We start from the raw sequence: 10,377 nt of genomic DNA, 5'->3' as shown, positions 1-10,377 counted from the left end.
AGCATCTTACCTACCTCAATAATTCCAATCAAATTTATTCTTGAAATGTTTTTGAGGTAAGCTATTCCTATTTTACCAATAGGAAAACTAAGAGGAGAGGGAGGTTAAATTACTTGCTGAAGGCAAAAATGTAACCAAGTTGCTGAATTCTAATGACTTTGCTGTTCGTTCTGTACTCAGAATTACAAGTATGCTCCTCTTTTTAAATTATATTAATTTATTGATTGTTTCAGTGGTAGTGGGAGTATATTCTGGACACAGGCTTTTCTGTAAGTGTGTTCATCTGAAGAAAAGCGCTTAAAAATCAATACTATGTTTTTAATAGTACTTACATATTTATTAATATGTCCAAAACATTAACATTCATAGTATGATACATTCCATTTATATTTCTTTAAGATTCATGGTGTATTGAAATATCCAAATTCTGTACAGCTCTCCTAACATTTCAAACTAAGCTTAAGTCTGTCTGGCATCCCAGAATTGAACATTTAAATTGGACGTTTAATATTAGGTGATCTCTTTTTACCTTAATCTGAATGTTTCTCGGATCCTTTCTGTAGCAAAGGTAATATTCCCTGTCATCTCAGGTGGGTGTGTGAAGCTATACAATAATTTGGTGTCAGCTTCAGACAAGTGTTGTTAGCAATGGCAGTTTTTGAGCCAGCAGGAATTATGGCCATAAAATGCAACTGAGAAACAATACTGAATCTTTGTTGGGAAAAGTGCAATATTTAAACAGGCTGGATGACCTCAGAACATTATTTGGAAGTTGACATCCTGTGTTCTTTTAAAAACTGATCCCCGACTACAAAATACATGCAATTTCACCTGGTTTTACAAACATGTAAGGAAGTCTTTCACAACAGGCCTTCTCCAGCACAGCAAAGTGATACCTTGGTGTGAGACTCCCAGCTCAGTCAGGTACTAATGTGGAGCCACATTTCTTGGTATCTATTTCTCCCTACAAAATGCAAACCGAGTTTTAATTTTTAAAACCGGGGCAGGGTGCGGATGCTCTGCCATGGAATAGGGAAGGTGGGACAAAGAGCCGGTGCCCCGAGGGGGATGAAATCCCTGGGTAGACTGAGCCGTGAGCACGGGCCTCCTGCCTGCAGGTGGAGGATGACGGTGCCGGGGTGGCCCACGGTCGCCACGGCCGCTTCCATCCCTACACGAGGCAGAGGCCGTGGCGGCAGCGGGGCCCCAGAGGTCCCTGGCCCCGGAGATTGTCCGCTGGGTGTGGGGAGCGCAGCCCCCCCTGCTTCGCCAGTGTGGCTGGAGCCTGTCCTGGCAGGGGGACACCTCCGATACCCACTGGAGAGCAGTGAAGACCCATGGTGGCTGGGGAGGGCGCGGGAGGAAGAGCTGGGCTCGGGGGACCATGCGCGCCGCCTCCCCGGCTCCGCTTCCGAGCGGGGCAGCCGGGCCCCCTCTGCACTAAAAGCACTGGGGGTGCTGAGAGGGGCCCTTACTGGTTTCTTCCCTGCTGGTTTGCTCACTGCTGCGGAACTGGGGGAGCGGGAGGGGTCCGGCCCTGGGAGCTGGGGGAGAGGGTGGGATGTGGCTCAAGAACGGGCAGATGGGGAGGAATGTCAGTGTTGGGACTGGAGGAGAGGGGCCGTTACTGGTTTCTTCCGTGATGCTTTGCTCATCCCTGTGGGGATGCACCTCTGGGAGGGGAAGGGGAAGGAGAAGGGGAAGGGGAAGGGGAAAGGGAAGGGACAGTCCCCGGTGACTCTTCCAAGCAGATCCCTGAAGGGGCCAGTGCCTGCCCTCCTGAAGGCCAGGGCGAGGAAAGAGGCTGAGATGGAGGTTTAGGGGAGACTCTCCTCTCCCTCTCCCTCTCCTCTCCTGCACACCGCAGTGCTGCAGAGGACATCCCCAAGAGCCATGTGGTGGCAGCCTGCCCCTCGCTGCCACCCTCCTCCATCCCCTCCCGTGGACCGGGTGCTGGGGAGATCCTGGCGTTAGGGCTGAGCTGCTGCCCACACCTGCCTGCCGCCTTTCCTTCCAGTGAGTGGACCCAAACATTGGTGTTGAGAGTTTTAGGGGCCGCGTCTGCCCCAGCAAGGGCAACCAAGTGTGGGGTGAGGCTACTCAGGGAGACCACAGCCTCTCAGTGCCTTCTGGGTCCTGGAAATGGATGCAAAGATGAACATCTCATGAAAATTCAGATCAGAAAATGCTGGCAAGCTGGAGGTGGCTCTTTGGTAGCTCCCAAAGGCTCTCTCTGGGCAGCAGCAGCTTGTTGGAAGCCCCAGGCCACGCCAGGCATCAAGATGGCTCTTTCCCAGCACTCCAGAGGAGCAGGAGGCAGGACGTTTGCAAGCAGCTTTCTGGTACCTAGAGGAAGAGCCAACCCTCGGAGGGCTTTCAATAAAATCCCCCCTTGGCCCAGTAGCTGGCAAAGCTCCAGCCCTCACCCACCGTGCTGGCAACAAGACAGGAGTGGGCTCTCATGCGGCTCATGTCATGGCTTGCAGCATCTGTCTGCCTAACCTGAGACGTGTGCCATATCTGGGACCAGGCTGTGTTCCTGTTTCATACTACATCCCCATCAATATTGCAGGGCACTGCGCTGCTGCCAGCACAGCATAATCCTCTCTGCTGCTGTGGCTGTATAGTAGGGCGGTGTCGGCTCATCCCCCGCTACCCCCCGCCCCGCCCAGGGCCAGGGAGGGATGAAGAGGCTGAATCTGTAACGGATCCTCACCAGGCGATCGGTGTTTAAAGGCTTCGATCCGCTGCTTCTTGATTCTATTCCAGCCCTTTGATGGAATTTCTCACGTGTAACTGAGCCCTGCTACTCCATCCTGGCCATATATAATGGATGGTGGTGGAGTCAAGGAACACAAATGCAGCTGAATATCGATAACAGATGTCGGGGCAGCGGTGCGGCAGGTCCCTCTGCTGAGGATCCCCCACCGCCGGTCCCTGCCCTCTGTGCCACCCAGTGCAAACCCCTTCCCCTGTCCCCAAAACCTGGCCTGGCCGCGTGCGGGGGAAGGCACTGTGGCCAGCTTCAGTCATTCTCCACTGGCCCGAGGTGCGGGACGAGGCTTGGAGCCAAGCCACTGAGCTGTTATTTCCAGGACCTGCACCGGTGCCACCCACTGAGCCCCGGCGTTGCCACTCAATGCCCCCGTCAAATATTAATGCGATGCTCACTGCGCTCTCTGCCCTGCCGCCGCGCTGCAGCTGTGGCCCCTGCCCACTCCAGGGCTGCCCGACCCCTCTGGCCTCCCCTCCCGTTTGGTAGGGCGCATTGCTCCCTGCGCCAGGGCTTTGGGAGTGCAGCTGCACACACCTTTGGGTGTTGCCCACGTAGGGCGGGGTGGGACCTGACCTCCTGTCCTCGGCGGCCGGCTCAACCCCCCGCAGCAGGTAAGGCCCCACTGGGGCTGGGGCTGCGGGGACCCCCACCCCTGGGGTACTGACAGCTCGCTGCTCCCTGGGAAACGGCGTGGGTGGGCTGGGGGCACGGGGCACCCAGAGAAGGGCTGGTGGCGATGGGGGTGGCCCCGGGCTCGGTCCTCGGCTACGGGGGCATCGTGGTGTTCCCCGGGGGGGGGGAGGGAGGAGGGGGACAGCGGGGGCTCTGCAGCTCCATCCTGTCTTCTGAAGAAAACGCCCGCCCATGAGCCTGGAAGGACCGGAGTGATGTGATGTGCCGGACATCCTCACGGGGCACCCCTCACCCGGTCACGCGTGGGGGGCCCTGGGGGTGTTGGGGGCCCATCTCCCCTTGCCTGCCCTCCTCCAGGAGGAGGCCTGCGCCTGTCACCCGGCTCGGCGGGGGATGAAGCCCGGCAGGGCGGTGCCGGCTGTGCCGGCGGAGCCGAAGCTCCGCAAGCCCTCGCAGCGGGCCAGGATCCCGGCGTCCTTCTTCGCCCACCCGGTATGTCGCTGGCTCCGCCCGCGGCCCCCGGCTCGTCCCCTCAGCTGCCGCCCCCTCCCGAGCCCCCCGTGACTCTGCCCGTGCAGGGTGGGGCGGCCGAGCCAGCGGACATCCCCGGGCCGGACCCCGCGGAGGCGGACGCGGATTCCCTAGTGCCCACGCACGACGAGTGGGGCCGCCCCATCCCGGAGTGGAAGCGGCAGGTGATGGTGCGGCGCCTGCGGGCGCGGCTGGCAGACGAGGAGGCAGCGGTTGGCCAGGTACGGGTCGTCCTGGGGGACGGGGGGGGGGGGGGGGGGGGGGGGGGGGGGGGGCGGTGGGGGGGGGCGCGCCGCTGGCCCCGGGGGGGGACGCTGACGGCCCCTCTCCGCAGGATGCAGGCTCCTGGCGCTTCTCGCCCTCCCGCCAGGCCGTGCTGGGCCCCTTTGGGGAGCTGCTGACCGAGGCAGACCTGCAGCAGCTGGAGCGGGCGGTGGAGAGCCTGCGGCTGCGGCGGCGGGGCGAGGCGTACCAGGGCGAGCTGCGGCGCCTGGCGCGGGAGCTGCGCGCCCTCCTGCCCGCCCCGTTGCTCAGCATCACGGTGCGCAGCCCCCCGCCCGCCCCCGGGCAGCCCCTGCCCCTCTGGTGCGGCCGTCTGGCCGGCGCCGTCAGCAGCCTGGCCGCGCTGCTGGCCCACGCCGAGGGGGCGCGGGTCGCCTCCCCCGCCGCCGCCGCCGCCGCCCCCCCCGCCTACGCGGGCTGGCAGCCCCGGGAGCCGGGGGGCAGCCTGGCCCAGCGGGAGATCCGGCAGTGCGGGGTGTGTGTCCGCAGCCTCCGCGGTGCCTTCGAGCCCGCCTGGGGGGCGGCGGAGGGGAAGGCAGCCGCGGGGAGCGTTCTGGAGGCCGCCAGCGACTCGGGCATCAGCTGCGAGGAGGCGTTTTCCGACGGCGGCGGCGGCGGCAGAGGCGGCGGCTCCCCGGGGCCGGAGTGGGGCAGCCTGAGGAAGGAGCGGATCGTGATGCTCTTCCTGAGCCACTGGAGACGGTCTGCCTACGGGCCTCCCCCTCCGGCCGCCGGGGACCCCCGGGAGGCGGCAGCGAGGACCGGGGGCGGGGGGGCGGCGCGCCTGGCGCGGCAGCGGGCGGCAATCCAGCGGCTGCTGTGCAGCTGGCGCGACGCCGCCGCCCGCCGCCCCCCGCCGCCCCCCGCCGCCCCCCGCCGCGGCCCGCTGTCCCCGGAGCAGTTTGTCGCGAGTGCCGAGGGGGGCCCGGCCGACTACGAGAGCCTGTCGCTGGAGCTCTTCATGCTGGGCTATTTCCGCATCCTGGAGCAGGATCTGCCCCCCGAGGAGCGCCGTGGCCGCCACCTCCTCTGCTTCGAGGTGTTCGAGCAGCTCGGCCGGCACGGCTGGCGGGCAGTGCGCGCCTTCCACCGCGCCGTCACCGACGAGATCGCCGCTGGCCGGCGGGGCTGGCAAGACAGCTTCGACGACATCAAGGCGAGGTATTTCGGATCTCCCCAAAGCTCGGCCCGGCGGCCGGGGGAGGCCGAGGGAGAGGGGGACGATATCTGCCGCTACATTGACCGCAGCTTCGCCTTCTGGAAGGAGAAGGAAGCCGAGATCTTCAGCCTGGAGGAGTGATGCCCGCTGGCGGGGAGGGCAGAGGGCTGCGTGAGGCCGCGGGCTGCAATAAATGCCTTTTCGGTTCTGTCCGAGCTGAGCGAGGCTTCCCGGGGCGATGGAAAAAGCTTCCGGGCAGAGGGGGACCGCCCTGGCAACCCCCCCCATCCCCTCACCCCCAACCCCCGCCACCGGTGTCTTGGCTCCCGGCTCCCCGCAGGGAAGCGGCTGCCGCCGTTTGTTTGTGGCCTCCGGGAAGTGAGATAACATCCTATATTTAACACTCTGCATCAGCAGCCACAGCCAGGGGGAGGAGGGACATCGTGGGGACTCCAGGTGACTGATGGGGCAGAGAGGGGCGGGAGGGGCAGGGGAGGGTGCTGGGGGGAGCCTTCTCCCCCGGGCTTGGGGTGCCCGGCTGCTCACGGAGGGATGCTTTCCAAAAAGCATCAAAGCCGCGGGGCGATCGAGATAGGCAGCAGCAAGCAGCGCTGCCTGTACGGTGCCTTTAACAGCAGGGAGTGGTGTCCTGGTGCTGCCTAAAAATAGTGTGTCCCCCCGCCCCGTCCCGGCTGGATCCCGTGTCAAGCCGGAGTGTCTCTCCCCAGTGCCGGGACCGTGGCCGCTTCCCTCCCAGTAAGCCGGCTGGAGGGCTGCAGACGCCAGGTGAGAGGGGGAGGCAGCGACCTGGAGCGGGGCTCGACCCAGCCCCAAAACCACCCCCCACCCCACCCCCGAAGAATCGGTGGCAGCCCCGGCAGGGCAGCTCAGAGCTTGGGGGGGGGGGGGAGAAATCACAGCCGACGACGGCAATAGGAGTGGGGGACTCCAGGGAGCACTTCTCCTGCCCCTGCTGGTGCCTGGAAATCGGGCACTGGGAAGGCACGGAGGTGCGGGGGAGGGGGGGGGAGAAGGAGATGTCATCGCCTTTTCCTGACAGGGACACCCTCACCACACTCCGCTTGGGCTCTGTCCGCCCGTAGGGCCCCGCGGCCATCCCCAGCACCATGGTGAGGAATGTGGACGACTTTGACTTCTGCCTGCCTTCGCACGCCCAGGGCGTGCTGGAGGGGCTGCAGCAGCTGCGCACCAACCCCAAGCTGGCAGATGTGACGCTGGTGGCGGGTGGGCAGGAGTTCCCCTGCCACCGCAGCATCCTGGCCCTCTGCAGCCACTACTTCCACGCCATGTTCTCCGGCGACTTTGCTGAGAGCATTGCGGCGCGGGTGGACCTGAAGGAGGTGGACCCTGGTGCGTTGGAGATGCTGCTTGACTTCGCCTACACGGGGAAGGTTACCATCAACCAGGGCAATGTGGAGGACCTGATGAGGACCTCCAGCCAGCTCCACTTCCCCACTATCCAGAAGGTCTGCAGCCGCTACCTCCGGCAGCAGATGGATGCCACCAACTGCCTAGGTATCTGCGAGTTCGGTGAGAGCCACGGCTGCCCTGAGGTCTCCTCCAAGGCCTGGTCTTTCTTGCAGGAGAACTTTGAAGCCGTCTCTCAGCAGGAGGAGTTCCTCCAGCTCTCTAAGGAGAGGTTGGCCATCTACCTCTCCAACGACCAGCTGCAGGTGCAGGAGGAGCAGAGTCTGGCTGAGGCTGTGCTGCGCTGGGTACGCCACGACCCAGGGTCCCGAGCCCAGTTCCTGCCCGAGCTGCTGGAGCTGTCCCACCTTGTCTCACTGCCTGACCAGTACCTGCAGAACCTGCTTGCCACTGAGCCTCTTGTCCGTGACTCAGATGCCAGCAAGGCCCTTGTCACCCGATCCCGCGCCACGGTGGGTACCCTCTGCCCCAAAACCCACGCCCAAAGCTGGGGGGGGGCGGGTGGTGGGAAGGCTCAGCTCTGAACCTGATGGTCCTGCCCTGGCCTCTCTGTCAGGGGCAGGGCACTGCCGGTGCCCAGAAGAACACTCCGACCCCACCACAGAAGCTGGAGGAGGTGCTGGTGGTGGTCGGTGGCCACGTGCTAGAGGAGGGTGAGCATGAGGACAGGGGGTTGGAGATGCCCGCCACCACCAGGAACTTCGCTTTCTACAACCCCAAGAGCAGTAAGTGCCCATGGCAGGGATGGGGCAAGCGCACACTCCCCACCATATGTTAATTAACCCTTCATCTACCTCAGAGCCACCTCTTGCCAAATGATGTGGTGTCAGGAGGGGCGCTGCAAGGGGAGTGTGGGGCAGGGGGGAAAGGAAGAGTGAAACAGAGCTGTTTTAAAAATGTCATTGCTGGCTGGGGCGGGGGTCATCACTTGACTCCACTGGGTTTCAGGGCGATGGATGGCTCTGCCTGACTTCCCTGATTACAACAAATGGGGCTTTTCCCTGGTGGCTCTGAACAATGATGTATACGTCACAGGTAGGTGCTGTGGCTGCCGGTGTCGGGTGGATGTCCCCGAGGAGCGGGAATGGAGGATGGGGGACAAATACGTGGGCACGGGGTGCTGGCCAGGGGCTACCGACCTCTCAGAGCAAAGCCCTCTCCTTGCTTCCCCTCTGGGGTGGCTCCAGCCACTGGCAAGGGCTGCCCAGGCACAGCTGTGCTCGGAGGGGGTGGCCCGCCTGACCTACCCCTCCCCAGGCGGCTCCCGGGGGTCCCAGAATGACACATGGTCGACGACCCAGGCCTGGCGTTTCTGCCCCAGGGATGGCACCTGGAAGCCCATTGCTTCCATGCTGAGAGCCCGGACAAACCACACCAGTGCTGTCCTCAATGGCGAGATCTACGTCATCGGGGGTAAGGCCACAAAGACCCCACGGGTGCTTCTGGGGTGGGGGTCTGTGGGTGCCCCGGAGCAGCAGGTTGGCTGCAGTGCCCCACCACCCTGCAGGGACAACGGTGGATGCGGTGGAGGTGGAGCGCTACGACCCCTACAACAAGAGTTGGTGTGCCATCGGCCCAGCCCTCAAATACGTGAGCAATTTTGCGGCCACCAGCTGCTTGGGCAAGCTCTACCTGGTGGGCTCCTGCGCCATCAAGTACAGCGCGCTCACCCTGCAGTGCTACAACCCGGTGCAAGGTGAGAGCTGGCCCTGCCACTGTGCCATGCCAATGCTTTTCCAGGGAGCAGGACTGGGGGGGGGGCACACGCCCCCAGGCAGGTAACATCCTGTGCCATCCTGTGGGATGCAACCAGGTGCTAACAGGGTGCAGCGACGCCTGCAGCACGGGGCCCAGCCAGGACCACAGCTGCTGGCAGTACAGACCTGAGTCACACAACTCCAGCACAGCTCAGACCTGAGTTTCAGTGGAGAGGGCAGAGGGGTGGGGGAGGCTGCCCGCCTTAGGGAGAAGCTAAACCCCTGTGACAGCTCCACCTGCTCCGGCAGCCTCTGCACAGACCACAGTGGTTTCCCCCATCCCACGCCACCGCTACGAACAATATCCCCCCACGCTTTTTTTTTTTTTTTTTTTTTTTTATGCAAAAGCCTCATCTGGGATGGGGACTGCAAGTGCAGCCCTACCTGGCCACTCTGTCCCCTCCCTTTCAAACTCCTCCTTAAATAGCCGCAGGCTTGGCAATGCTTTTTTCGGTCACTGGCAGCTGCATCAAGAGCCAAGGGTGGGACGTGCTGCTGATGGCTGCTCCTTGCAGATCTGTGGAGTGTGATCACATCCCCCTTCATCCCCAAGTACCTCTCGGCCCCGCGCTGTGCCACCCTGCGCGGGCTCATCTACCTCATCGGGGACAACACCAAGAAGGTCCATGTGTACAACCCAGAGGCCAACATCTGGCAGAAGGTAGCAGGATGCGGGGCTGGGCACAGTCACCCTCCCAGGGAGGTGGGGCAGCTGTTCCCTCCCCAACAGCACCCTCCAACCATACCCCCACACCCACTCCCCCAGGGTGCCAGCACCTCTCCTTCCTGCCCACTCATCCCTTGGTTCTATTAACCCCTGCAGACCTGAATATGCCCCGATCCTTCCCTGCTGCCCCATCATACCCACACTAGGAGCACAGCTTTCACACCGAGTTACTGATTTTAAGCAGTGTTCACGCTGCAGAAGCACAGAGGACCCCCTTTTTCCAGCACCACCCTCCTGCAGGGTTTGCAGGGCTCCTGCCTGTGCAGCCCAGCAAAATCCTGCCTGTCCCATCCACCCCTCAGATCCCCCACACTCCCTGAAGCACCCCCAACCTCGCTCCCATACAAGCACAACACGGGGATGCTGCTAAAAGCAAGACATGCCCCAGGAGCCCCCAAATCTCGCAGAGAGGACAGGATGGGGGGAACATGCCCAGGGCATCAGTGTCCTCTGCGCTGGGAGCAGGAGGTCCCCAGGGAGTCCCTGCACATCTCACCCTGCCCCTTGTGCAGGTGCAGCTCCTGCACACTCTCCACGAGAATGGCGGGATGGTGCCACTGGGTGACCGGCTCTTCGTCACCGGCGGCCACTGGAAGGGCATGGATGGGGACTACCGGGTGGAGATGGAGGTGTATGACTGCGCCAAGGACCTCTGGACGCGGGAGGGCTCCCTGCCCTGCCCCTGGCTCTTCCACAGCTCCTCCTCTGTCTTCATGGACACCTCCAAGTGGACAGAGGCTTTCCAGGGTGACCATGGGTGGTAGAGGAGCCTACAGCATCGCCTATCACCCTGCACAGCTGCGCTCCCCTCTGGCCTCTCTCCCCGCTGCCGGTTTAGCTCTGCGGGGGGGGGGAGAAGGAAACCCCTCTGCCAGGCTGGCTGGGGCATCAGGAGCATGTTCCCTTCCTGCCATCACAGGGAAAAGGCTCTTTCTTAGGCTTTTCTTTATAAACATGCTTTGGCTAATGCTCTCTTTCAGCTTGTTTGTTTGTTTTTAAGAACTGCCTTTTTCTTCCTCCAGACCCCCTAAGCTTATAGGGTATTTTGAGGCCTCTGAAAGTG

The 10,377-nt window shown here is 62.4% G+C and overlaps 1 protein-coding gene across 2 annotated transcripts; it reads left to right on the top strand.

Annotated features, from left to right (window-relative positions):
- The first annotated feature begins 3,700 nt into the window (after window positions 1-3,700).
- Window positions 3,701-10,263, top strand: KLHL30 (kelch like family member 30). 2 transcript variants are annotated; one of them, XM_042795695.1, is made up of 11 exons: window positions 3,701-3,901; window positions 3,988-4,161; window positions 4,275-5,383; window positions 6,110-6,167; window positions 6,485-7,282; window positions 7,387-7,555; window positions 7,779-7,865; window positions 8,088-8,243; window positions 8,338-8,526; window positions 9,103-9,248; window positions 9,827-10,263. In XM_042795695.1, exons 1-11 carry the CDS (start codon window positions 3,803-3,805, stop codon window positions 10,076-10,078), a joined length of 3,237 nt encoding a protein of 1,078 aa, XP_042651629.1. In that variant the 5' UTR covers window positions 3,701-3,802; the 3' UTR covers window positions 10,079-10,263. The 2 variants fall into 2 exon arrangements, with proteins under 2 accessions (XP_042651629.1, XP_032848454.1); XM_032992563.2 differs by lacking the exons at window positions 3,701-3,901; window positions 3,988-4,161; window positions 4,275-5,383 and having other exon boundaries at window positions 5,892-6,167; window positions 6,442-7,282.
- Window positions 10,264-10,377: the final 114 nt, after the last annotated feature.

Source organism: Tyto alba, unplaced genomic scaffold, assembly GCF_018691265.1.
Source record: "Tyto alba isolate M040663 unplaced genomic scaffold, T.alba_DEE_v4.0 Super-Scaffold_10, whole genome shotgun sequence".
Lineage (NCBI taxonomy): Eukaryota > Metazoa > Chordata > Aves > Strigiformes > Tytonidae > Tyto > Tyto alba.
The sequence above is the reverse complement of the archived record's forward strand: the minus strand, read 5'-3'. Positions and strand labels throughout refer to the sequence as shown.

What these genes read in the sequence shown, in the direction of transcription:
- KLHL30 (XM_042795695.1), top strand. Translation starts at nt 3,803, where the DNA reads ATGAAGCCCGGCAGGGCGGTGCCGGCTGTGCCGGCGGAGCCGAAGCTC. An exon ending in TCACCCGATCCCGCGCCACG is followed by an intron (nt 7,283 to 7,386) that starts GTGGGTACCCTC and finishes CCTCTCTGTCAG; the next exon opens with GGGCAGGGCACTGCCGGTGC. An exon ending in GTGCTACAACCCGGTGCAAG is followed by an intron (nt 8,527 to 9,102) that starts GTGAGAGCTGGC and finishes TGCTCCTTGCAG; the next exon opens with ATCTGTGGAGTGTGATCACA.